Source organism: Myodes glareolus, chromosome 7 (assembly GCF_982192425.1).
Source record: "Myodes glareolus chromosome 7, mMyoGla1.1, whole genome shotgun sequence".
Taxonomy (NCBI): Eukaryota; Metazoa; Chordata; class Mammalia; order Rodentia; family Cricetidae; genus Myodes; species Myodes glareolus.
The window spans coordinates 30,245,083-30,269,693 of record NC_142032.1 but is presented as its reverse complement, the minus strand read 5'-3'; the positions used below and the strand labels follow the sequence as shown (position 1 = coordinate 30,269,693).

Below are 24,611 nucleotides of genomic sequence, written 5' to 3'. Positions count from 1 at the left end.
TATCTTTATTTCCTCTGACCCGTTGTGTCCTTTGCTCATATGTCCACTGATGTGTGAGTCTCTCTGTTAATGATTTAAAAATAGTCTTTGCATTTTACAGATATAATTTGTGTCTATTATTCATAGGCTAATCATTTCATTTTCATCTCTGCTAAGGTTACATTGCAATGACATATACTTGTGATTGTCAGGTAGTCAAATCCGACAGCCTTTTCGTTGTGAATTTTTATACTTACTTTGAAAGGCCTTCTGTACCACAAGGGTGGAATGTTCTCTCATCTTCTAGTAGTTATGTAATGTCTTTAAAGTTTATCTTCTTAGTCCTCTTAGAACTTGGACATAGGTTATGAGGCGATGGCCCAACTTTATCTCTTATTCAAATTGTCCACGACCTCTCGATGATCTAAAATAACACCTGTTGGCAAATACCAATCGAAACAAAACTATGGGTCAAGGCTCTTGATTCTGTGCTATTGATTTCCTGTTCTGAGGATTGTTTGATTTCTCTCTGTTGGTTAGGCTGGTTCCAGATCATTCCACATATTCAATAAATCTTGTGGCATTCATTGCATGTTTCTTACTGTAAGAAGAATTATGGAATTGGTTTCTCAACATTTAAAATAGTGGGATCAAAATTGGAATGACAAAACATTTAAAATGGGGGTGAACAGATTTCATTGCATAATAAACTTTTTAGTTAAACAAGTGTTTAGGGCTTTATGCTGGATTTTGGCATCTTTTTCATATGATTTCAGGCATTTCTCCATATGCTTATTATTATTTTCCTTTATTGTCAGTTTTTCTCCTTGCATCTTGTTTGCACTCTTAGAAAACAAGCACATTTACCTCTGCAGTGTGCCTTAATTAGCTGTGATATAGTTTTATAGAACTGTGGAAGGGGTCCTACACCACTCTAATGTGACACACTTGCAGTGTCTGTACCAGGTCAAGGGTACTGAACTCTATTCCTAACTCGTGAAAAGTTACATTACCTTTAAACTGATGTAGATACATTTGCCTCCGTATCACTTGTTCATTTACTGTGAAAATCATGGGCGTTTTCAATAGTGAAGAGAATTAAAATCCCTAATGTTCAAAAAACCTTGTGTTTTTATAATGATACTGTCTCACTCCAATCTCAGTCCTGGACCGTTATCTCATAGTTAAACTCATATGCAATCTTTTCTCTATTAGATTTCTGTTTTCTTGTACATTTGTATGGTTTAAATCAGAGATGTGGTATGTCCACAGATGATAAAGTCATAAACTTTCGTTCTCCAAAGGGCTTCCTGTCATAAAAGAATTAGTTCTTTCTCCTTTCTCTTTTTCTACATTTGCTTATTTATTTGTTTGTTTGTTTGTTTAGTGCATGAGTGTGTATGTGTGTGTGAGTGTGTTGTGAGTGAACACCTAGACCCAGAATAGGGTATCAGATCCCTCTGGAGTTGTGAGCATCCTGACATGGGTGTTGGGAACTGAACTGTGAACCTCTCTCTGTAAGAGTAGTAAATACCCTTAAACACTTTGCCACCTTTCTAGGCCCAATTTCATTACTAATACATGAATACATGAAGTGTGTCTAATAAAACTATCTGGTTCTGATGTTATTTGAGAAAAAAAGCGTTGAATGATTTTTTCAATGTAAGTAAATGATTATTAATTTATCTAAAACTTTAATTTATCCTTGGAACAATTTTGTAAGGAAAACCATACTTTTCTAAGTAAATACCATTGCATTCATATTTTTCAAATTATTAGAAGATACCTTCTCAGTTTTGAGAATTCTCTAGCTTGTGACTATGAAGTTCCTCTCATTTGAAGAATTTACTTTTCCTGGTCAGGATGACCAGCAGCATTTCTGTGAACTCATCTTTCCCATAATCCACTATCCTAGTGTCAAGTTTTTAGAATTTTTCTTTGTTAATTCTACTTTTATCTATTAGGCCATTATTATTTTTCCTAGCTTCTTCCCTTGAGTAGTAGTGATTTCTGTTTTTAACAAAATGTTTTCAGGTTAAAAATTTGAACCAGTTTTACAATGAAAATTCCATTTCCCCAAGTGTTCATATAGTAAAAACTTTGAATTTTTTTAATCTTTAAAATTTTAGAAGCCACACATCATAGAAAAGTAATAACAGCCAAATAAAGAGTAATAAATAAAATATAAAATAATCATTTCTCTACCCCCAATTTAGCCAGTAAGCCTTTTATAATCAAAGATCTTATGAATATAATCTTAACATAAATGGAATTAATCAGACACTGTTTTTACAACCTATCTTTAAATTAAAACTTTAAAAAAATCTACCTCTGTTATGACTCTTTTTTCTAGACTATTAACCTGCACTGAACCACTGTTCATTCAAACATCTCTTCATCACTGGCTATTCAGGCAATGTCTGAGCTTCCTTATAACACTAACATGCCCTGTGAGAGATGAGAAACACCTTAATATGGATTTACAGACTTTCCTGGAACAAAGAAAAAACACAATGTACTAATTGTTGAAGCAGTTTGAGGAATTCTGCATGACACACCCAGAGCTACATCTCTTCCACATTGGACAATGGCTGGCAAAGACACTAACCAATGGGAAATTCTCAAAAGGTGGCTGAGTCAACCAAAGCAGTATTTGAGGAACAGAAAAGAAATATCAGATGAGCATCTCTCAGATACCAACCATATGACAGGCTCTATCTGTTCAATCATTTTGCTGCTGAGGTTATTTTATCTTTAAAGCCTCCCAGTTAGGTATCAATGATCTTATACTATATTTTTTAAAAAGAAAACTAGGATCCAGAAAGTTAAAATCATGGTAGAAGAACAGAAATTAAAATGTCATCGTGCTCTTCTCAGACAATATGGAATCCATTACTGACAAAATTTTGATCTAGTACAATTAACACAATCCCTAAATTAACTTCAATTTCTTTAAGATTATCTAGGCACCAACTAATGCATTGTACATTAACTGATGGCTTAATAATATAGAGATGGTTCTGATTAATTCATTGATAAATAATAATTAATTCATTTTTAAATAATAAGGTAACACATAATGACTTTAAAAAGTGCTTTTGAGTTTTTGTTTTTTCAACGCAGGGTTTCTCCGTAGCTTTGGAGCCTGCCCTGAAACTAGCTCTTGTAGCCCAGGCTGGCCTCAAACTCACAGAGATCCACCTGACTCTGTCTCCCAAGTGCTGGAATTAAAGGCATGCGCCACCATCGCCCCACTGAGTTTTTTAGGTTAAAATGTAACTTTGTTTTCCCATTCCCTTTCCTCCCTCCAAGCCTTCCCAGTACCCCCATTTACTCTCTCTCCAAATTCATGGCCTCTATTTCTTTAATCCACATAATCACTACAGCAATCTTTTGTAAGCATATGTGAATGCATATATGTATGTATATATACATTTTCTCTATTAATTTTTCTATGGTCCATAATGTATACTCAAATGAACTATTGTTCTCATTTCCAAATATTTTTCTAAGTTGAGTTTTGGAACTAATTTATACTTATTTTATTGAGCTATGCAAGGTAATATTTACCTTGCATCATCAAGAGAGTGCACGGACTTTTATCACAAACCCTTCATTTCTGCACAATCTGGAGCTCCGTGAAATTCCCAGGGGGTACTTTAAAAGTCTGAATTTCCTGTTAAAACCACTTGTACGTGTTTCATAAGGGCTATTATGTATCCCTTAGTTACATCATTCAACACTGAGCCACAACAGAATATTAGAGAAAGATAGATATAGCTTAGAGATATCCAAACATCAAGTGAAATCTTCCCTGGTGACAAATGTACATGGGGTCTGGTGTCGGCACAGCCACGAGGTTCCTAATCTGCGAGAAGGACTCCTCTCCACTACTGAGCAGTCACAAATAGTCTTTCTTCCCATCAGTTCCCCTCATTCAACCTCTTCCAAAGCATCAGATAAGTGGATGACACAGTACCTATAGCACCAGAATTACTCTTTCCAAATTCTAAATTGCCAAAGACAAGAAGATATAGCGGAAGTCCATACTCACTGACCTGCCCATAAAAGTTGAGGACAATTGTTTCGATTAACTTTTAATAAAGACGCCTCCCGACATCCACTGCCTGTGCCCCAATTTGTCCTCTGCCATGAATTCTGCGTTTACTTTCCAAGTCCTTGCTTCTTTGCGCTTACACTGCTCCCCCTTCATGTACTTTTCCAGCACCTGGCTCATGTCTTGACCGATTTCTGTTTTAGAAACAAAAGTAAAGCTTGTTCCCCTAGTCCTCCTGTCTCCTTGGTTTCCATTGTTGATTCCACCGGGACAATAAAATCCAAGGAACAAGGCCCACTTTCAAGACTGTCCTGATTTTCCTGTGTAGCTCGCAATTCTTTGTGGTACCAAATTTTTTTATCAAATAGATTTTCTCTTTCTGTCATGGGCCACAGTAATAACTGCATGACAGCATGTATCTCTATCTGCGAGATATGGATTTAGAAAAACCATCATTTCCGCCACTATACCTTTCCTTCTCTTCCTCCTCCCTCCTTCCACCTTCCCTGACCCACGTTCCAGACATCAGAGACCTTGAGGCCAGTACATAGCTCTGACCTCTCCTACCAGTGAACTCTGGCTGAACTGTATTAGCAGTCCAGCTAGGTGGTAGGGGACCTATTCCAAACCTCCCTCAACTTTGAAGAAAGGAGAAATCTTGACCCACAATTTCTAGGTCTTGCTGGATCCATTGAAAATGGATATGCCAATATAAAAGCATAAATTCATAGAGGAGAAAAACACGTCTAGTTTTAGTTACTTTGACCTTGAGAAATATTTACTCTCATCTCTGTCATAAATACAATATGTGTAGAAACTATCAAAAATCAATTTCTCCTATAAACAGTTCTAGGGTAGAACTACAGAAAGTTCCTTGAAATAATGAGCACTGGTACATGTCCATTTTAGTTCTAACTGAGTTCAAGTCAGTTGTTGACCCCAAGTCTTCTGTTTATTCCTTAAACGTCTGTTGAACACTTGGCATGACATCAAGTCTTTGGGGGCAAGCTATAAGTCCAAGATAGCCCTTTCATTTAGCAAGCTTACAGTTCGGTGAGAATGCCAGTCAAGGACACCTTCCAGCACTGTATGTGGCAATGTAGGGCTGTACAAGCGTTCCTGAAAGCACAGAGGACCGGGCACCGACATTACCCAGGGAGTCAGCAGAGAAGACACCACAGAGCAAACAGCTTTCAGTCTAATCTAGATGGAATCAATAAGGCCAGTGAAGTTGGAAGAGATATGAAAGGAAAGTTGTAAGCTGTGAGCCTGGCCATCTAAGGATGTTTGCTAGTGCTAAGTGGAAGGACACATGAAGGACAGGAAAGGAGACCCAGGATGTGGTGCTGATGAGAGTGGACCTCATCTACCACATGGAGACATTTAGAGATGTAATAGCCAACACTGCACAGGTATTAACTGCCAGATACCATTTTGAATATTTGACATCTATTTTATTATTTAATCCTCAGAAGAACTATGAAATAAGGAATACTATCATTCTAATTTTATATATAAAGATATTGAGGCTCAAAGAGCTTCTCCTGGCATGAAACCAGAAGAATAAAAGGGGATGCATTCTTTTTCTTTTAATATGGGGTCTCCTAATGGCCCAAGCTAGCCTTGGACTCATGATTCTTATTGCTGAAGCCCCCTAAATAGACATAGATTACAGATATGACAATCACACTTCAATCAAGGAGCCCATTTTTATATAGTTAAGTTCAGTAGGCAATACACATCTGAGCTAAGAACCTCATTGCTAAGAGAAATAGAGTCCTAGGGAATGTGGAGATATTGATCCAAAACTGCTGAATGGTAGCTGGGTAGTGCTCATGAAGGTCCTCGACATTTTATATCATGTTCTTTCTTCACCATATTTTTCAAATGAAAATTATCCAGGAAGTCTATCCTGGTTAGTTTTTATTGTAATTGGACACAGCCTAGATACCTGGGGAAAAGGGAACCTCATTTGAAGAAGTGCCTCCATCAGACTGTCCTGTGGAGGACCAACTGTCAGAGTGTCCTCCATCAGATTGTCCTGTGGACATGTGTGTGAGGCACTTTTTTGATTACTAATTGATATAAAAGGGGGCCAGTCTGCTACGGGAAGCATCATCCCTAAGCAGGTGGGCCTGCACTGTATAGAAAAGCTAGCTAAGCAGGAGTCAGTGAGCAAGCCAGGCAGCAGCACTCTTCCAGGATTTCTGCTTGATTTCCTGCCCTGAACTCCCTAAATCAGTGGTTCTCTACTTGTGGGTTCTGACCCCATTGGGAGTCACATCCTAGATATCCCGCATCTCAGATAGTTACGTTACAGTTCATCACAGTAGCAAAATTGCTATGAGGTAGCAACAGAATAATTTTATGGCTGGGGTCACCACAACATGAGCAACTATCGCATGTAACATTAGGAAGGTTGAGAACCACTGCCCTAAATGATGGGCTGTAAGCTGAAATAAATTCCTTTTCTCTCCTAAATCACCTTTGGTCAAGGTGCTAATCACAGCAGCAGAAAAGGAAGTAGGACAAGGCCTTCCGGGAATCACACAGCGGCCCCTGTCTCCCACAGCTGGCCTCCATTATGAGTCATTAGCAGGAACATTACATCACATGTGCTGGAGCTCAACAAAGCACACCGGAAGTGTGTTCTCGTTCATCTTCGCTACAGCCACTCTTAGCTCTTCCTAAGCCCAATTCACAAACGAAGAGCCTGATGCTCAGAGTGGGCGTGTACCTGTATGAATCTTCCGCACACAGCCACCGCCTGGGACCCTCTTCCGTTCTATTTTTATCTCACGCCTCTCTTTATCCAAACTGAGGAACAGTGCTGTCCCTCAAACTCACCCAAGTTTTCACAGCAGAACCTGAGAGTGGAAAGTAGAGCTTCTTGGCAATTCCGTTGCCTCTCCTGCCTCCTCTGATGGACGCTACGCTCCGACGTCTACTGATGCTCTAATTGGTACACCAAACCCAGAGGTTTTCCAAAGCCATATCAGTAATGTGACTTTCATTATGCCCGGGGTTACTGTGGGATTTCACTGCTGCAGCTGAGACATAGTTAAGGAGCTTGTTGGACACCACAATGAAAAGCAGGAAGAGAACAGAAAGGCTCCTCCCTGGTCGGTCTTCCAGCTCAGGCCTCTGCCGGCTTAGTGGGCCTTGGATGGCTGACCTTCTCAGAACTCTTTGCTCCTAAACTACCTCATCCCCTGTTTCTCTTATCCTTACGCTGTTCCATTTAGGTCTTCTTTGCTGAATCTTCCTTATCTCTTGGTTTTTAGAAGTTATTTACCTAGAGATCCACCTTAGATAATTCACCCCTCTACCCAGTCCTTGCAGGAGCTCATCCAGTCTGGAGACTAAGCGTCTGTCGTAGGTCAGCTCCAAGTCAGGGTCTCCCAAGTGGAACTCACCCTTGAAATCAGACTCAGATATCTGTCTACCTGCTGTTCAATCTAGCTGCATGGATAAAGGCACCGAGAAAAATCAGCCCCCATAATGGGGCCTCTGCTTCTTCCACAACTTCCTTAACTCTATTCTTTTTGTCTTCCTGTTTTGTTTTGTTTTGTTCTGTTCTGTTTGGGGTTGGGTTGAGTTGGGTTGGGTTAGGAGTTCTGGTGTTTATGCCTAGTACTTCACACATATTAATTGAGTGCTATATCACTGGAAAACACACCCAATCTGTCTTTGGTTGAACATTGTGACTTTCCTTCTGATGTACAAATTGCCAGTGATTTGAGATTTAAACATTGGAAACGACTTCTTAGAACTTCATAGTGAATTCCAAATGAGCTGAGAGGTTTTTGTGATGTCAAAATTCCTTTAATAACCTTTAATAATTATTAACCCAAACTCAAGGGAGGTTTTGCGAAAAACAAAACTGACTTCATCATGTCGTCATGAACTCTTACCTTTTTAATGGAAATTATGAAGTTTCGAAAAGGAAAACCTGTCACTTGGCCAACAGACTGTAGACTTTGCCCTCAAAGCTATTAAGGCCCATAGAAATAACCTTATCAGATCCTCCATGTCCTTCCTGGTCCTCCAGGATACGTAAGGCTCAACATGATTAAGCAGGAACTTATTTAGTAACTTTGGTAACATTTACAAAACAAACTAGCATTAGACAAAATGTAACTCTTACAAATGTTTATATATCTTCAAAAATAGCTTTTGCAGTTTTATTTATGCTTAAGATTACTTCACATCAATTTGTACAACTGGATCCACCAACAGATCCACCTATATTTGACTACCTACAGAAACAGAGTGCACTCTAACAGTATGACCTAAGCTGAGTTGCCACAGACTCTCAAATCGTAACTATTGTGTAAAAGACTCTAATTTCCTAACCAAGATAGAAAAACAAGATTAAAAACAAGAGCAGAGCCTTTGGATAGATGAGATATTTCGGCAGATAAAGGAACTTGCTGCCAAGTCTAATTTCCTGAGTTCAATCCCCACGGCCCACATGGTGCAAGGAGAGAACTGCTTCCGCAGGTTATCCTCGGAGCCCCGCGTATGCTTCATGCATGTAGGTACAAACACATTAATTAATTGATTGATTGATTAAAATACTTAAAAAATAAAATACCATTTTTGTAAACTGTAAACACTAGAACCTTTGTGATAAATTTTTATATATGTAAAAAAGTGTGTGTGTGTGTGTGTGTGTGTGTGACAGATAAAAAGAGAGAGAGTACATGTGATTTTTAAAATCCTTCAACAGTCTTGTTTGTATAATAAATAAACAAATGTCTCTGGAAACACATAGAATAGATTAATGAACCTCAGCCTCTGAATTTTGACTTCCTACCTTAGTATACTTGATTTAGTGGTAGTCTCTTCCTCCGAGATCTGTGCAGGTCATTCTTAGTCTCTCTCTCCCTCCCTCCGTGCTTGCCTCCCTCCCTCCCTCTCTCCCTCCTTTCTCCTTCCTCCGTGTGTGTGTGTGTGTGTGTGTGTGTGTGTGTGTGTGTGTGTGTGACAGAGAGAGAGAGAGAGGCACACGGATCTATAATACACAAGTGCACACCTGAGGTCAGACCACTCCACCACTCTCCTCAACCTCATTTTCTTGAAGCAGGGTCTTTTGCTGAATCTAAAGCTACGTTGGTGGCAAGTAAGTTCCAGAGAGGGCTGCAAACTGTGTACATGGTTCAGGGAACTTGACCCCAGGTTTTCGTGCTTGAGCACCAAGCACTCTTCCCTGCTAAGCCATCTCCTTTCTCGTCCTTTTAATTGATAGGAACTGATTTCTTTGCATATGTATCAACATCTTAAGGTAATTGAACTGAGAAGGAGTGGACAGTGTTCTAATTAGAGAACGGGTGCTCTTCAGTTTTCATCTCTAAAGGTTGAATATTTTAAAGGTTGAAAATTTAAAGAAATAGTTAATCTTTAAATGTAAGATTTAAAGAAAACATTTGGCAGGCCTTATTTGAATGCAGTTACTAGCAACTATAACCTTAATGATTCATTTACAGGCCTATCCTAAGATGCCCTTCACATGAACTCAAATATGGACTTGGCTATAGCAATTTACTTAATTTATCTTAAATTTGGTTTCAGTGAGCAACCCTAATTAACCTGATTTTTTGGTGATAATCACTCTCAATGGAATCAAATCACAAATCCGGGGATGGATTGAGCGGCACCCAGAAGGAAGCAGCCCTCCGCGCACTGGTCCAGCGCACAGGATATAGCTTGGTCCAGGTAGGAACTTCTTATGATGTCTGCTGAGACTCAACACTGAATCCAGAGTCCTGGAAACACTAGTGCCCCTTGATGCAGAATGCTGGCAGCCCTTGTATAACTGTCACAGAGAGAAGATTATCTTGTAAATGAAGTTCTTTCTCCCCTGGATTATCCACTCAACCTTAATTGGTTGCTTGAAGATAGAACCATCATCTACAGTCATAGAGACTATTACAGGTTTGAGAGAACCTTTTGCAACATAAAAAGGCAGTGAGAATCCCCACTTCTTAGTGAAGATGAACTTAGTTGGTGTTATAGGAATCTGTGAAGAACCAAGGTCTTTGTGGCTTCCAAGAAGGCAACATTTTGTCAGCCTAGCTATTCCAGCTTGTCCAGTCTAAGGTAAATTACAATAACTTCTGTTCATGTTGGCCCTTTTGAAAAAAAATCAAAAGAGGAGCCACATAAAAGGCCTAATTGTTAGGAATTATTTGCGTATGATTATTGTAATTGTGACAACTTCTCTTAGGGAATATATGCTGCATGTATTAAGAAGAAAGTTAGTGTTAGATACATAAAAATTATCCCACTAGACTGTACAATGCCCCTTTTGTAGTAAACAAAGTATTTGGATCCACCAACTATTGATTTTTTCACCTGCATGCTTTTCCATTGAACTCAAATCTACCCAACATTATGAATACAAGTGTCACATGTGAGTAGTGACAAAATATGCCACATCCTGCATTTATTAGCTGTTCTACTGTAAGATTATTGGAAATGTCCTAGGTTTACTTGTACTAATTCTATAAATCATAAATCACAAATGCATTGTTATGCGTGATACAATGCCTCAAGTATCTATATTTTTTATCCCAGTAAAGAGTGCTACTCAGGATTTTTAAATATTTTATAAGTTTTTATTATTCCATAGTTGACTTTTTAAAGTTTCATTAAGTCAAGGGAGACACTGAGATATTTGCTACAGTACTTTCTAAAAGCTGAGCTATTTTAGAATCAATGAACTGTAAACGTTTTTATCTCTAAAATCAATGGATAATTTAAATATATGTACCTTTCCATTATACTTAAAACAACCACAGATATTTCTAAATAATTTAGTCTATAAAACAAAAAAAATTAATGTAATTTATTTTTCACATGCCTTCAGGCACGATTAACTATAAAAATGGTCTTTATTTAAAAAGGTGTTTTTTCTTCTTTCTTTTTATCAATAAATTCTTTCTTAAAATTATAAAATAGAAAGTCATTTTTATATTAGCTTCATTATTGCTATTACTTTTAGCTCTTCTTGGGCCTGAAACTTTTACTTAGGGGGTGCAGCAGTGAAGAAGCATTTCAACCCTTTTCAAACCTATTAGTCAATATTCATGCACAGGAGCGTTCCCCACCTCTCTGTGGTACCTAACGTGAGTGAAGGATGCAAAGCCCTATCTGAAACACCATAGATTCCCTTCCCACCACACACCTAAGCAGGTGAAGGTGAGGAAATGATTACATAAACTATTACGGCAGAAGCACTTTCTTCAACAAGCAAAATTCAAGGGGAATCTCCTACGGCTACAGCCTAAACTGCCCATTTAACTTTATTCTCTATGAAGGCGCGCACACACACACACACACACACACACACACACACACACACACACCAAGATAGAATATAGGCTAGGGTAAGGATCATGCTATCTTAGTAATATTTGGGTAATGAAAGGTTCCTCGTGAAAATGTTGAGATTTCAGAGTCAAGTGTAATTATGTAGAATCAACATTCTGGCCCCTTCCTTTACACATCAGAATGGAAAGGAATTTCTTTCCTATTTTCTGGTTTAGTCTTTGCTCTGTTAACTGCAATTTCTCACTTGGTCTTAAAGCAGCCGAATGGATGAAGCAAAAGAGGATATGTTTGACCAATTCTGGCACAGGGCTCTTTCTTAGCAAAGTTTCTTTAAAGTACACTCAAAATAGCCAAGAAATGAATCAAAATATTGACTCCTAGGTTGGGCGTAATAGGAGGGAGTCCATATTAAACACTGAATCAAAATAGGGAACAATTGTAGGTGTAGGAACTGAAGCTGCAGGAAGCCTCTGTAGGATCACAGACACAGCCCAATCTCACTGCCCAGGGACCATCGCCTGGCCACACTTTTCTCGACCCACGCTTCCTTCCATTGAGCTCATTTATGTGAGCTCATTATGAGCAACCTTTTGAGAAGACAGAAGATAAGTAGTGATAGTCATGTTAGAGATAAATATATCTAGGCATTCAAAAACGACCTTGTTGGAAGTTGAACTTCACAGCTCTACTTGCGTAATATATGTTAGCAGAATGATGATTGGGTCTGAAGTTCTCCAATAACTTGGAAAACTAGCATTTCCCAAAACTAGTTGCCTAGACCTAAGTCTTCCAGTCAAAGCAATAAAAATGTGTGCGTGTGACATAATAAATAGTTTTAATTGGAAATCTCTCCTGATTTGGGCTGCAAAATGTGAAAAATGACACAATCAGAAGGCCTACACTTGTAGCTTCTCCTTATCACATGTTAAGTGCAAGATCATAAACAAGTTTCCTAATTGCTGGAGACCTTAATTTCCTCTCAGGTCAGAAAAGTCCAACCCTACACTATTAGCCTTGATTTTGTAATCGGTATCAGCTCAGTGTACTCATGGCTGGCTAACTGGGCTATTTAGGTGAAAGAGTAGGCCTGTGTATCTTGACAAACCTAAGGCTCTATGACTCAGGAAAATCTCCTTTGTCTTCCGAATACTTCAGCATTCCCATACTGAAATAAAGAAATGGCTGATACCAAAAAAGACAGAAGAGAGCATCCGTTTTTGCTGTTGTTTATTTGTTTGTTTGTTTTCAATCTCTGGACAAATGAAGATGTTAGTTAACGTCTGACTTGAAGGCCTTGCCTTCTGTGTCTTTCCAGTGTGGTATGAAATTCAAAACACAGAAGTGACGGGTCTGTGTTCTCTTATCGCCAGCAGGACAAACACAGTTATCAAAAATAGAATTTTACAAGTTACTTAATAACATAAGCTAGCTCTTAATGTGGCAACTGACGCAACTTATGAGGATTAAAAGCGTAAGACATAACATCTCTTTTTTTATAACTGAATATCCTTGGATATTAGTGCCTGAACATTTTATCAAAGTTCTTTGGGGACAAGAAACTCAATGCCTCATCCTTAAAACAGAATTTTTTTTCTTTGTGGTTGTTCGAGGCAGAGTTTCTCTGTGTAGCGAAAAATATTTAAATAATTGCTACCTTTAAAAATTAAAGAAAGCTAACAAGTTAAACTTTAAGCTCCACGGCAGCATTACATGATGTAGAAATACTTGGAAACTGTGTTCCAGTATTACAATGTAAACTTCTGCCTCTGGGTGCTGAGGTTATTTGAGGGTGTTTTTTTCCTTCTATTTTTCCACTGCTAATTATATTTCCTAGAATTCTAAAGTCAGCAAATATTGCTTTGAGAGTCAAAGGAAAAAAATATATGATATATAAAAGTGTCTACCGCTCAACATTTAGTTTTAAAATTTGAATGTTTCAAATAACACGTTAAGAAATTATAAATACCTAAATTGAAAACTGGAAAATAAAATAGTCACTCTGATAAAGCACACCTTTTCATGTCTGATATTTTCTTTATTTTCCAGTCTTTCCACAGTGACTGAGAATTTTTTGAGAGGGAAAAATATCCTAAAGTAGAAAAAAACTACAATAATTATTCAATTAGGAAAACTGGACAGTTTTTATAGAGAGAATCTCACTATCTCATCTGGATGGTGGATATCTGGAGTCACTGGGAAAATCTTTGTTTAATGCTTGTTTTATATTGAAACCCTCTCTTCATAGTTAGACTGCCCTAGATTACACACCATATACTGGCAAACAATGATTCATCAGTTAGGTGTGACTATAGCCTGTACCTAAACTCAATGTTGCATACAAATGGGCTTTACATTTCAAGCAGTTAATATTTTGTTTAAAAGCCTAAACTGTCAACTATCTGGCCTTTGGCAGAAACATGCTTGTTGGTCTTAAATAGCAACCTTAATCATGAACCCTATTCTAGAAGTTAATTCACAACTCTTAAGGAAAGTTTCCAACATAAAAAAAAACAATGTTTTCAAAGATAGTAGTGAATAAAAAGATGAATAATAATGAGGAGGAGGTGGAGTACATGGAGATGGAGATGAAGGAGGAGGAGGAGGAGGAGGAGGAGGAGGAGGAGGAGGAGAAGAAGAAGAAGAAGAAGAAGAAGAAGAAGAAGAAGAAGAAGAAGAAGAAGAAGAAGAAGAAGAAGAAGAAGAAGAAGACTACTCCTTAAGTAAGGAGAAGACTTTTGTTGAAGAGATAAAGGGGAAATCAGGCAGATGGAAGAAGATGGAAGAGTCCAGGTGGAACACAACTGGCAGACTAAATCTCTAAATTGGACCATAAAAGGAGAGAAGAGAAAAGAAAGCAAGAGATGAATCATTGACCAACAAGGAGAGGTTGCCTGGGTCAAGAGGCCAAGAGAGTAAATATAACCCCAGCAGCACAGACACTGAGAGAAACAATTAATAAATGGGACCTCCTGAAACTGAAAAGCTTCTGTAAAGCAAAGGACATGGTCAACAAGACAAAATGACAGCCTACAGAATGGGAAAAGATCTTCAGTAACCCCACATCAGACAGAGGTCTGATCTCCAAAATATACAAAGAACTCAAGATATTGGTCACCAAAAGAACACATAATCCAATAAAAAAAATTGGAGTACAAACCTAAACAGAGAACTCTCAACAGAGGAATCTAAAATGGTTGAAAGACACATATGGAAATGTTCAACATCCTTAGTCATCAGAGAAATACAAATCAAAACATCTCTGAGATTCCAATCTTACATCTGTAAGAATGGCCAAGATCAAAAACACTGATGACAACTTATGCTGGAGAGGTTGTGGGGTAAAGAGAACACTTCTGCATTGCTGGTGGGAATGCAAGCTGGTACAATCCCTTTGGATGTCAGTGTGGCAATTTCTCAGAAAATTAGGAAACAACCTCCCTCAAGACTCAGTAATACCACTTTGGGGTATATATCCAAAGGATGCTCAATCGTACCACAAGGACATGTGCTCAACTATGTTCATAGCAGTATTGTTTGTCATAGCCAGAACCTGGAAACAACCTAAATGCTCCTCGATCAAAGAATGGATAAGGAAAATGTGGTATCTTTACACAATGAAGTACTGCACAGCAGAAAGAAATAACATTTTGAATTTTGCAGGAAAATAGGTGGAGCTAGAAAACATTATTTTGATTGAGGTAACCCAGACACAGAAAGACAATTATCACTCACTCACTCATAGGTGGTTTTTAAACATAAAGCAAAGAAAACCAGCCTACAAATCACAATTCCAAAGAACTTAGACAACAATGAGGACACTAAGAGAGACATACATAGATGTAATCTACATGGGAAGTAGAAAAAGACAAGATCTCCTGAGTAAATTGGGAGCATGGGGACCTTGGGGGTGGGTTAAAGAGGAGGAAAGAGGCAGGGAGGGGAGCAGAGAAAAATTATAGAGCTCAATAAAAATCAATTTTAAAAAAAGCTGGCAAAGCCATAATGTATTAATTATATATGGAATGGCAGTCCAGTCCACTCCCTGGGCTAGAGAAGATTAGGACAGGAGGCAGGTTTTCCAGTCATAGCCTGTAACAAGTAGGGACTGGGGGTTGCTGGGAGAATGTGGCAACCAAGTCTATTTTGATACGTTAAATAGACGTAAAGCAAAGAAAACCAGGCTACAAACCATAATCCCAGAAAATTTAGACAACAATGAGGACACCAAGAGAGACTTACATAGATTTAATCTACATGGGAAGTAGAAAGTAGAAAAAGACAAGATCTCCTGAGTAAATTGGGAGCATGGGGACCTTGGGGAAGGGTTAGAGGGGGGAGAGGAGAGGCAGGGGTTTGAAGGGGGAGGGGAGCAGAGAAAAATGTAAAGTTCAATAAAAATCAATAAAAAAATTCTTAAAAAAAGAAAAAAATAGACACCCCAGTCATTTGTCCTGGGAAGTAGATGCAACCTGATGTCCACTCATGCTAACTCAAACACGTAACCTTTATCCCTCTATTGATATACTGATTGACTGCATGAAGAGAAATGTACTTTCTACCTTTGTGAAGATTATTCTCATTGGAAAACAGAAAACAAGGAAGAAAAGCAGCAATAATCAAAGACTGTCTGTACCTTAGAATTGAATCATAAACCAGGTTGCATGACAGACGCAGGTGACCTTCTTCAGACAAAATGTCACTGTTAAGAGATAGGAACAAGCAAACCTCTCAAAGAGCCACAAAGACACCAACACCCCCAACAGAGGGAACCACATCAAACCAAAATATTTGTCAAATGCATAATGGGAAGTGAAGACACTCGTTCCAAAGACTGCCACATTTAAAATGATCTAAGTAGGCTCTCACATCCCTTTAACCAGTAACCAATTACTGTAACAATCTCCCTTTAATTCTTGCCCTTAAACTTTACACATAGTCCCTCAGATTAAGAAGGTTTCAATGGAATCATATGCTTTTATTCTAATTTGCAAATAATATTAAGCAGATATAGAAATGTCATATATATGTATAATAAACTCCATAAAATAAAAAAATCGCATATGTCAACACAAATCTGATTTGGGAACCAAGGTCCTTTGGAAGGCAACCCAGACTAAATTAACAACTACTAAATTAACTTCTTTTAGTTAGATGTATCACACTGTCATCGGTCAGGCCAAAAGAGGATCCCAAAAGAGCACCAACAGAAGAGCCGTACTTGAGATACAAGAGCATTGGCTGTACTTAACAGCAGAAACCTTACAAGCCAGGACAGAGTAAAAGTATATAGCCAAAGTTCTGAAGGAATAAACGGCTAGCCAAGAACACCGTGTGCAGTGAAAGCAGCCTTCAGACCGAGGCATCAAGCGTGCCCCAAACAGAAGCAGATGAAAGTCATCACTCTCAGGCGTCTCTTAAAAGAAAAAGACACTGAAGAGAGACATGAAAACTGCTAACAGTATAAAAACTCACTGGTAAACATCCAAATCAATTAGAATACTCTAGAAGATTAATCTACCTCCAGTTCTACAAAATAGTAATGGTCCTATTGACAGTAATAATGACAAGGATGTTGACAATGAGAAATACGTAACACAAGGGTATAAATTGTAACATCAACATTTACCTTTTAAAAACATAGTTATGTTAAGTCTACAGAATTGTTTTTATGAGCCTCTTGCTAATCACAAAGGAAAATCTCATTACAGGAAGCTGGAGAGGTAGATGATGGCTCAGTGGTTCAGAGCACTAGGGTTTGATTCCCAACACCCAAATAGTGGCGAACGAACATCTGTAACTTCAGTTCCAGAGCATCCAGTGCCCATTTCTGGCCTCTGTGGGTACCAGGCACACACGTTACACAGACATTCATACCTTAAAAGACCCATATGTATAGGGTATTTGAGAAGTGCACATAAAATTAATCTTAAAAAAAACTCATTACACAGTTCTCAGAAGGGAGAGGCAGGCATATCTCTGAGTTTGAGGTCAACCTGGTCTACAGGGTGAGTTCCAGGACACCTAGGGCTGCACAGGGAAACCCTGTCTCAGAAACCAAAAGCAAACAAGAAAAGAAAAACATTATAGATACATTTAAAAACAAAGAAATGAAAATACACTACCAGAGAAAAATCACTTAACCAAGCGGGAGAGAGTCAAAGAAAGAGTGAAGAAGTGATTTACAAAACAACTAGATGGGGTTTACAAGTCTTTAACAGTCAGTAATTAACTTAAATACAAATGGACTGGGTTTTCAGCTAAAAGACAATCTAGATGAAAAAACACAAGACTCAACACTATATTGATGGTAGAAATTCATGTCACCTGAAGAGTGTACACGAGCAGAAAGACAAACCATATGTCCATGCACGTAGAGCAGGAAGAAGATGTAAGACGTCACACAGACACCTGATAACACACACGTGAAATCAGAAACTGTAAAAGAAGACAAAGGTCATCAAATAGTGATACAGAGTTCAATTCAACAAAAGGCTGCAAGGAGTACAATCAAAGAAGTGGTCAGCGTGGGGACCACAGAGGTGACTAGTTGCCTTCACCTGCACTGGCTTGGAAAGAGGCAAGTAGAAAAATCAGAGTAACGTTGACTTTGTCTTCTCCATCGCTGGACATCAACCGTAAAGACAGAGAAAGAAACTGAACCTCATGGTAAAACATGGCTTGTTGGTCCTTCCCCTTCTGTTGTCTGTTCTCACTGCCTCCTCCTTCCTGGGCTTAGACTGAGACCACATATGCGGGATGAGTCCAATTCTTGGAGACAAGAGCTTCTGCATGCTGGTGTCTCCAGGCACTCACAGGCCAGTTTTATTTTAAACCTCCAAGGAGCCTTGCTTATTCTGGATAGAGATTATGGTGTCGTGTGGAAGCCTCCAAATGAGGGAACAGTTCTGTGAGGCCCTTTGTGAGTAGGTCCAACATCTGTGGGAACTCCATCATCCCATGAAATACATGTGTTCCTGCCACTGTTTTCAAGTAGCCCTGAAATGCTCCTGAAATACCATAATAGAAACTTAGCACAAGAGATCTTCCACAGAAGAATCAGCGTCATCTCAAGCTAGGCATTGTGGTGTTGTCCCTCAGACTAGAAGCAAAAAGCTATTCTATTTCGTCAATTTCAAAATTAGTGTGCACTTCATGACCCAAATGCTGAGAGACACACACACAGGGTTTTTAACTTTGGATTTTAAGACAATTTTGAGAGTTTCCTAAGGGCTATTTATTTTTTAAAAGTATCCTTTGATATACACATGACTTTATTATTGATCAAAAATGAAAGCAAACTTGATCTCTGAGCTGATGTGCTTGCTTTGCATAAAGAATTAAATCTTGGCTGAAAAATTGGAACTGAGAGGCACAGAGCATCATTAATAGTTTTCAGAATTTATTGATATATTGATTTTGTAATTACCAATGCTGAGAATGCCTCATCATAAACACGAAGAGTACAAAATAGCAGAGATCAGGCCATTTCCGAAATGGTTGGAAATTGTGTCCCAAAAGCAAGCCAAAATTCATCTAATGATTATTTTATGAAACTTGAGTCAGTAACTCACACAGAAATTTTAAAAATCAAACCTTCTGACATAATAAAGTCCAAAGATATGCTGATTTAATGCTCACGTGCTGAGGAATGATGGTAAGCAAATGTTGTCATTTCCCATAATTAAACCATTATGTTTTGTCAAATGAGAAATTTTGTAGATAAGTAAAAAACACTACAATTTGTAACATATAATAGTTTTGAATCTGAGCCCAGATGTATCATGTAGGGCAAAATATTTGAAGCATTTAAACTCAAACTTTCTGTAAAAAATAACTTGTACCTTATAAAATTTTTTGGCCATCCACAGGGATACTAAATTCAATAATAGACACAATCAGAAATCAGAAAATGTGTTCTGATCACTCAGAGGCACTGAGAGGCATGGTGCCAAGCACATGGGCAGTGTATATGCTGTGTGTTAGCAACCAAGGCTGCAGCAAGGTTTCAGGATGCAATGCAGGTGAGCCCTCCCAGAGACACCTAAGATTCATCATGCATTTGATTTTGAGTTTGTTTATAATTGCTGAATGTTGAGAAACTTTTTTATGCCAAAATTTTCTGTACTCCATTTTTTTTGACAAAACCCCACATGTAGGTCACTATCTGTAGCTTCACAAGCTGAGGCTACTGGCTAAATTGCAGATTGTAAAAAGCCAAAGCACATGATAGTGTCTGCCAAGTCCTTCACTGATTTGTATCTAAAATATGAGAGGCATCTAGATATTGGAGAAATACATCAAGACGTGTGCCCAGAACCATAGGTGAGCAGAGCACAGCAAGCAATACCAGACCTCACAATGGAAACATGTGGTTTATAGCCCATCATTATACAAACTGCTCTATGGGAGGCTAGCTGGTCTCTGAAGCCAGTTGGCACTTTACATGTTCTCTTATATAGGAACAAATACTTGTGATCAGAATACGTTTTCTGGTTTCTGATTTTGTCTGTTCTTGCATTAATATCCCTGTAGATGGGCAAAACTTTGTAAGGTACAAGTTATTTTTTTATAGAAAGTTTGATTTTGAATGCTTCAAATATTTTGCAACACATGCTCCACGAAAGTAAAGAAGTATCAAGAGATTGCACTAAAAGAACCAATTTGATTTTTAGAGCTTCCTTCTTCCTCATGATATTACTGATAACTTAAAATGAAAATGGGACTGTTTACCAAGGCAATGGACCTTAGCAGCCTTCAGGAAAATAATATTTCATATTATCTTGCATATACCTTGTATGGATTATAAAAATGACTAATAAGCATAACAACACCAAAATTGATAGTATATAGGTTAATTATACACACACACACGCACACACACACTCACATAAAACCTCCCAGTCTAACCACAGATGGTGATTTATACATCTAATCACAGTATTCAGGAGCCTAGCAAACAAATAATGATTCTTATAGAGAATTAACTTTATATAGAATTGTTTTTATATAGAATCACAAGACAAATATCCACTATAGCACTGCTTGTTGATCCAAGGCAACACATCTACATTTTAGTATATTTTAATTAAGGTCTATGAGACTTGCCCAGCTTATAATGAGAGACCTGTAACGCAGGCAGAATATTTAAAAAAAACTGCATAACAAAATCGTTTAGTGGATCTTACAAATTGATATCAAGGAACATACAATATAGACTCATGAAACCCAGCAAGCACAATCTAAACAGATATTCTCAATGCATTGGTGCCAATGCTGGGAACCAAACAGAGGTGCTGGGAGCTAGAAATGCCACCATGAATAGATCAATTGAGCAGCATTTACAATAACAGGTGTGAAGATAAATACAAACTGTCAGGTGGAAAAAAATTATAGGATCTTAAAGCAGTTCGATTTAAAAAGATATGTAATTTCTTTTCTCTTAGAGAGAAGATAAAAGGTACAAAGAACCAAAGACAATCAGAAAAAATATTGCAGACAGCATAAAAATCCCCAGAGTCATTAAAAGAACTGAAATGAATAGTGAATGGATGAAGGGTCATTCATTAATGATCTCTTTGTTTATAAGTGGGCTCACACCCAGGGAGAAACCTTCTGGTCTACCTATTTGCTGGAGTTGGGAAAGAAAGTAGGCATAGCAGCGTTAAGAGCAAAAGGTTGACTAACCTAAAAAGAACATGGGAAGAAAGTTCTCAATAACAAATACGCCATAAAGCTCACTCAGTTGAGAAACATGGGACCTTCAGTACAGTGTTTCCTGCATTTATATAAACTGCTTGAATTTTAGACAATTTATGCAATGTCTATGAACCCGTTTTTCCCCATAAAATATGGGGGAAAATATTGATGTAAATAATAATGTATGAACCATGAGAAACAACATTGCAACTAAAAGCATGGTCTTAGGGTTCACTGAGTTTCTGCCATTAATGCTATGTGCATGAATTTAGGGGTATTCTGTGTCTGTGGTCCCTCAGTCACACGTGAGGAAGTCTGTGTGAGTTATTGTATTCAAAGACTTACATAATACCTGACTCCATGATAGTGAACGGTTGTTTTGTTGCCGTTACTTTTATGTGTAAATAGCAGGAGACAATTCTGGCTAATCAAACAGAAAACCTTATGTTAAAAAAGTTACATCTTTAAAAATTTGTATTTTTTTAATTTAAAATTTTTTGAAAATTTCATAATTGAGTATTGTATTGACATCATTTCTACCCTTCCCTCTCCCCTTGCAAATTCTCCCATATCTCAAAGTTCAGCTCTCTCCCAAATTTATGATCTATTATTCTTTATTATTGTTACATACATATATATGAGCACTGCTAAATGAACTCAATATATTATGTATTTATCATATTATATGTATACACATATATTACATAGATAACATGCTTTGCTCATATGTACATGTATTCAAATTTCACAAGTTTGGATTTGGAAACCAGGTTAAGGGAAAACTTAAATGAATGAAATCCAAAAGCACCTCACAGATTTATAATGAGAAGAAAACGCACCCACAATCACCAAGTGTTCAATATTCACGTTTGAACCGTTACAAATTTTGTGCCGGAACTCAGATTTATTACTACTAAAAATCACAGCCATCCAAGCTGCAAGGAAAGCTAAGAAAAGCAAAGAGCTGACATTTTCAAACCCTCCAGAAGGTAGACTTTCCCAGTACGATAGGCTCTGATGCATGGTGGACAAATAAGCAGCTTGCTTTCAGCATTACTTCTTAGATTTATTGTGCAGGAAGACCTACTAAACAAAGTTACCTGTTTTAGCCGAGGTCAAGAAGATGCTAGCCATAATTTCATCATGAAGAACTTGAAATATCTGTGGAGGAGGAAATTCTGAACACTCTTGACATAAGCTAAGTTCCTAGGCAGCCTCAGCATGCAATACTTAAAAAAGAAACCGTATTCCTAACTAGAATTGAGTACTCAAATTTTAACTAGACAGTTCAAAGTTTTCTACCTATTTATGTGGGTGCGGAAACAGAAAACGTTGGGAAAACCTAATTGTAAAGAAAGGTAAAAGTGCCCAGAGTTTGATAAACATTCTCTCACATTAAAAAAATCCTCTAAAGTATTTCTAATCTGTTTCCTAAACTATTAATATGTTTGGGTTGCAGAGGAGAAGGAGGCCCTGCGGATACCAGCCAGAGAGAAAGGCACAGTTTTAGTCTGGCTTTACCTATTTTAAACTCCTCAGCTATAAAAACAGGGCCTGAAATATCAGTCCACTGTCCTTTCAGAGCAATGTACAGCTATTCTCACCCTGTGACTAATGCCTAGTGCCTGCCTCAAATTGCTCTGGGCTTCTCCTGCTGCTGCATTCCAGGCATACTGGGTGGTTCCCAAGGCAAATGTTCCCCCATTGCGTGAACTTCAGGTCATTTCTAAACTGGTCGGACTCTGCAAACCCCAAGGCTATTATTGGGTATTTTTGTGTGTTGATAGAAACCACAAAAACACAATTAATGAGCTTCTAAAGCATGTCGGCAATGGAGCTCTCATACCCATAACATACACATTATTATTTTTAGCAACTACAGTAATCAAGACAATAGAAGTGAGACTTAGGAAGGTCACTCTGCTCGTTGCTTCTTTCTTTTCAATTCAAAGGAAACTCATGTATTCAATGATTCCCGAAGAGCCACTTCGCCATTACGGAATATGAGTTTGATTCCCTCCATCTGAGGGGTGAAAATATTGGCCAAATTTATACTGTGTATTCTAACAAACAGTTAGGTATTATAAATATCTGAGATACAGAGGAATGTATGTAGGAAGGATAGCCATCACCCAAATGGAAATATTTGGCCTAGGGAGCGAATGATGACCAGAACTAATTATACGCCCCTCTGTATAAACCAGTGTGAGATATGTTCTCCCCAAAATTTTGTGTAATTGAATGACTGGATGTTGGAAAGAGTTTTAAGTGAGGCAGGGCACTTTCTGATTAATGGCAGGAAAAGCATCTTTATTTGTTGAGTGTAGTATCTGTATTGATCATAAGGCCCTAGGCTTTCCAACATCAAGACCATAATATATAGGGATTAAGGTGATGAACCCCAGCTGACTTCCTGTGTTCAAACCCTGGCTTCTCTCTTTAACAACTTTGTGACCTCAAGAAGCTGCTTCCAGACCTCGTGTATTCTGGGACAACAATAGCTCCTGCATCATGACCCCGCTCTGTGTCTAGGACGCTATGTGCATACAGGAGCTAATATTCATGTATTAGAACACCAGAAAATAAAGCTTTGGCTGTCATCATAAATATTAAATAGACATGTTTAGAAAACTCTCAATGGAGATAAAGATACAGATTCTTGGGTGGGGTAGTTTTTGTTGTTGTTTAACTAAGATAAAGTATGTCATTTCTCAGGTTTGTTAGTGATATGAAGGTTTTGTTGCTAGATAATCCTTTAAGAGTTGAGGGTAAGAAATTACAAGCACTCTGTAAGTGAAGCTTGAAAGATTTAGTAAGATGAACCATGCCCAATGGTTTGAAGCAAAAGAAGTAACTAAGACAATACATCCTTTCATCTTATTATTTAAAGAAACATCATATAAATTAACTCCGAATAAAGAGGTGACTCTCACTACAGGCATCTTTTAAAGACTGCAATGCGAAGAGTGTTAGATCAAATGCTGACAAAATAATTGAAAGCTGGCTGGACAGATGGTTTAGTGGTTAAGAGCACAGCATGGACTGCTCTTCCAGGGGACCCAGCTTCAATTCCCAGCACCAACATGGCAGCTCACAATTGTCTGTAACTTCAGTTCTGAGGTACCCATACCCTTATAAACGCATTCATGCAGGCAAAACACTATTGCTCATGAAATAAAAATAAATAAATCATTTTAAAGAATAAATAATGAATAAATAAACATTGAAAACTGAAGTTGGTATAGAGAGAGCCTAGAAGTGATATTACAATAAGCAGCCACCTCACCAAACAATGTCTTTAAACTGAAACATCTTTCAAAAGTATACACAGAAAACATTTGGAAAGGCAGATTAAAGCTTCTGCCAGTAATTACTTTCGAGGATGAGGGGAGTGATCCATTGGGGCATTTCTCTTTCCACTCCAGAGATTACGTTTGTTACACAACACTATACATCCTGGCACAAAACTATCTAATCTATTAACAGTGACTTTTGCAAAGAATGCCAATATTTGAGCCCTTTAAGAAAACGCTATGGTCTGGAG

General features: G+C 38.0%; 1 protein-coding gene across 4 annotated transcripts in view; it reads left to right on the top strand.

Moving 5' to 3' along the window:
• The window catches only part of A1cf (APOBEC1 complementation factor), a 79,072-nt gene that overhangs the window by 13,688 nt on the left and 40,773 nt on the right, over positions 1-24,611 (top strand). For 2 of the 4 annotated variants that reach the window (XM_048438830.3, XM_048438829.3), the window contains exon 2: positions 9,611-9,754. The exons of 1 other annotated variant lie outside the window; for it this stretch is intronic. In XM_048438830.3, coding sequence (XP_048294787.1) covers positions 9,656-9,754 — 99 coding nt within the window. In that variant the 5' untranslated portion in view covers positions 9,611-9,655. Of the gene's footprint in view, positions 1-9,525; positions 9,755-24,611 lie in introns of all 4 variants that reach the window. One more of the 4 variants, XM_087908003.1, reaches the window with a different exon arrangement.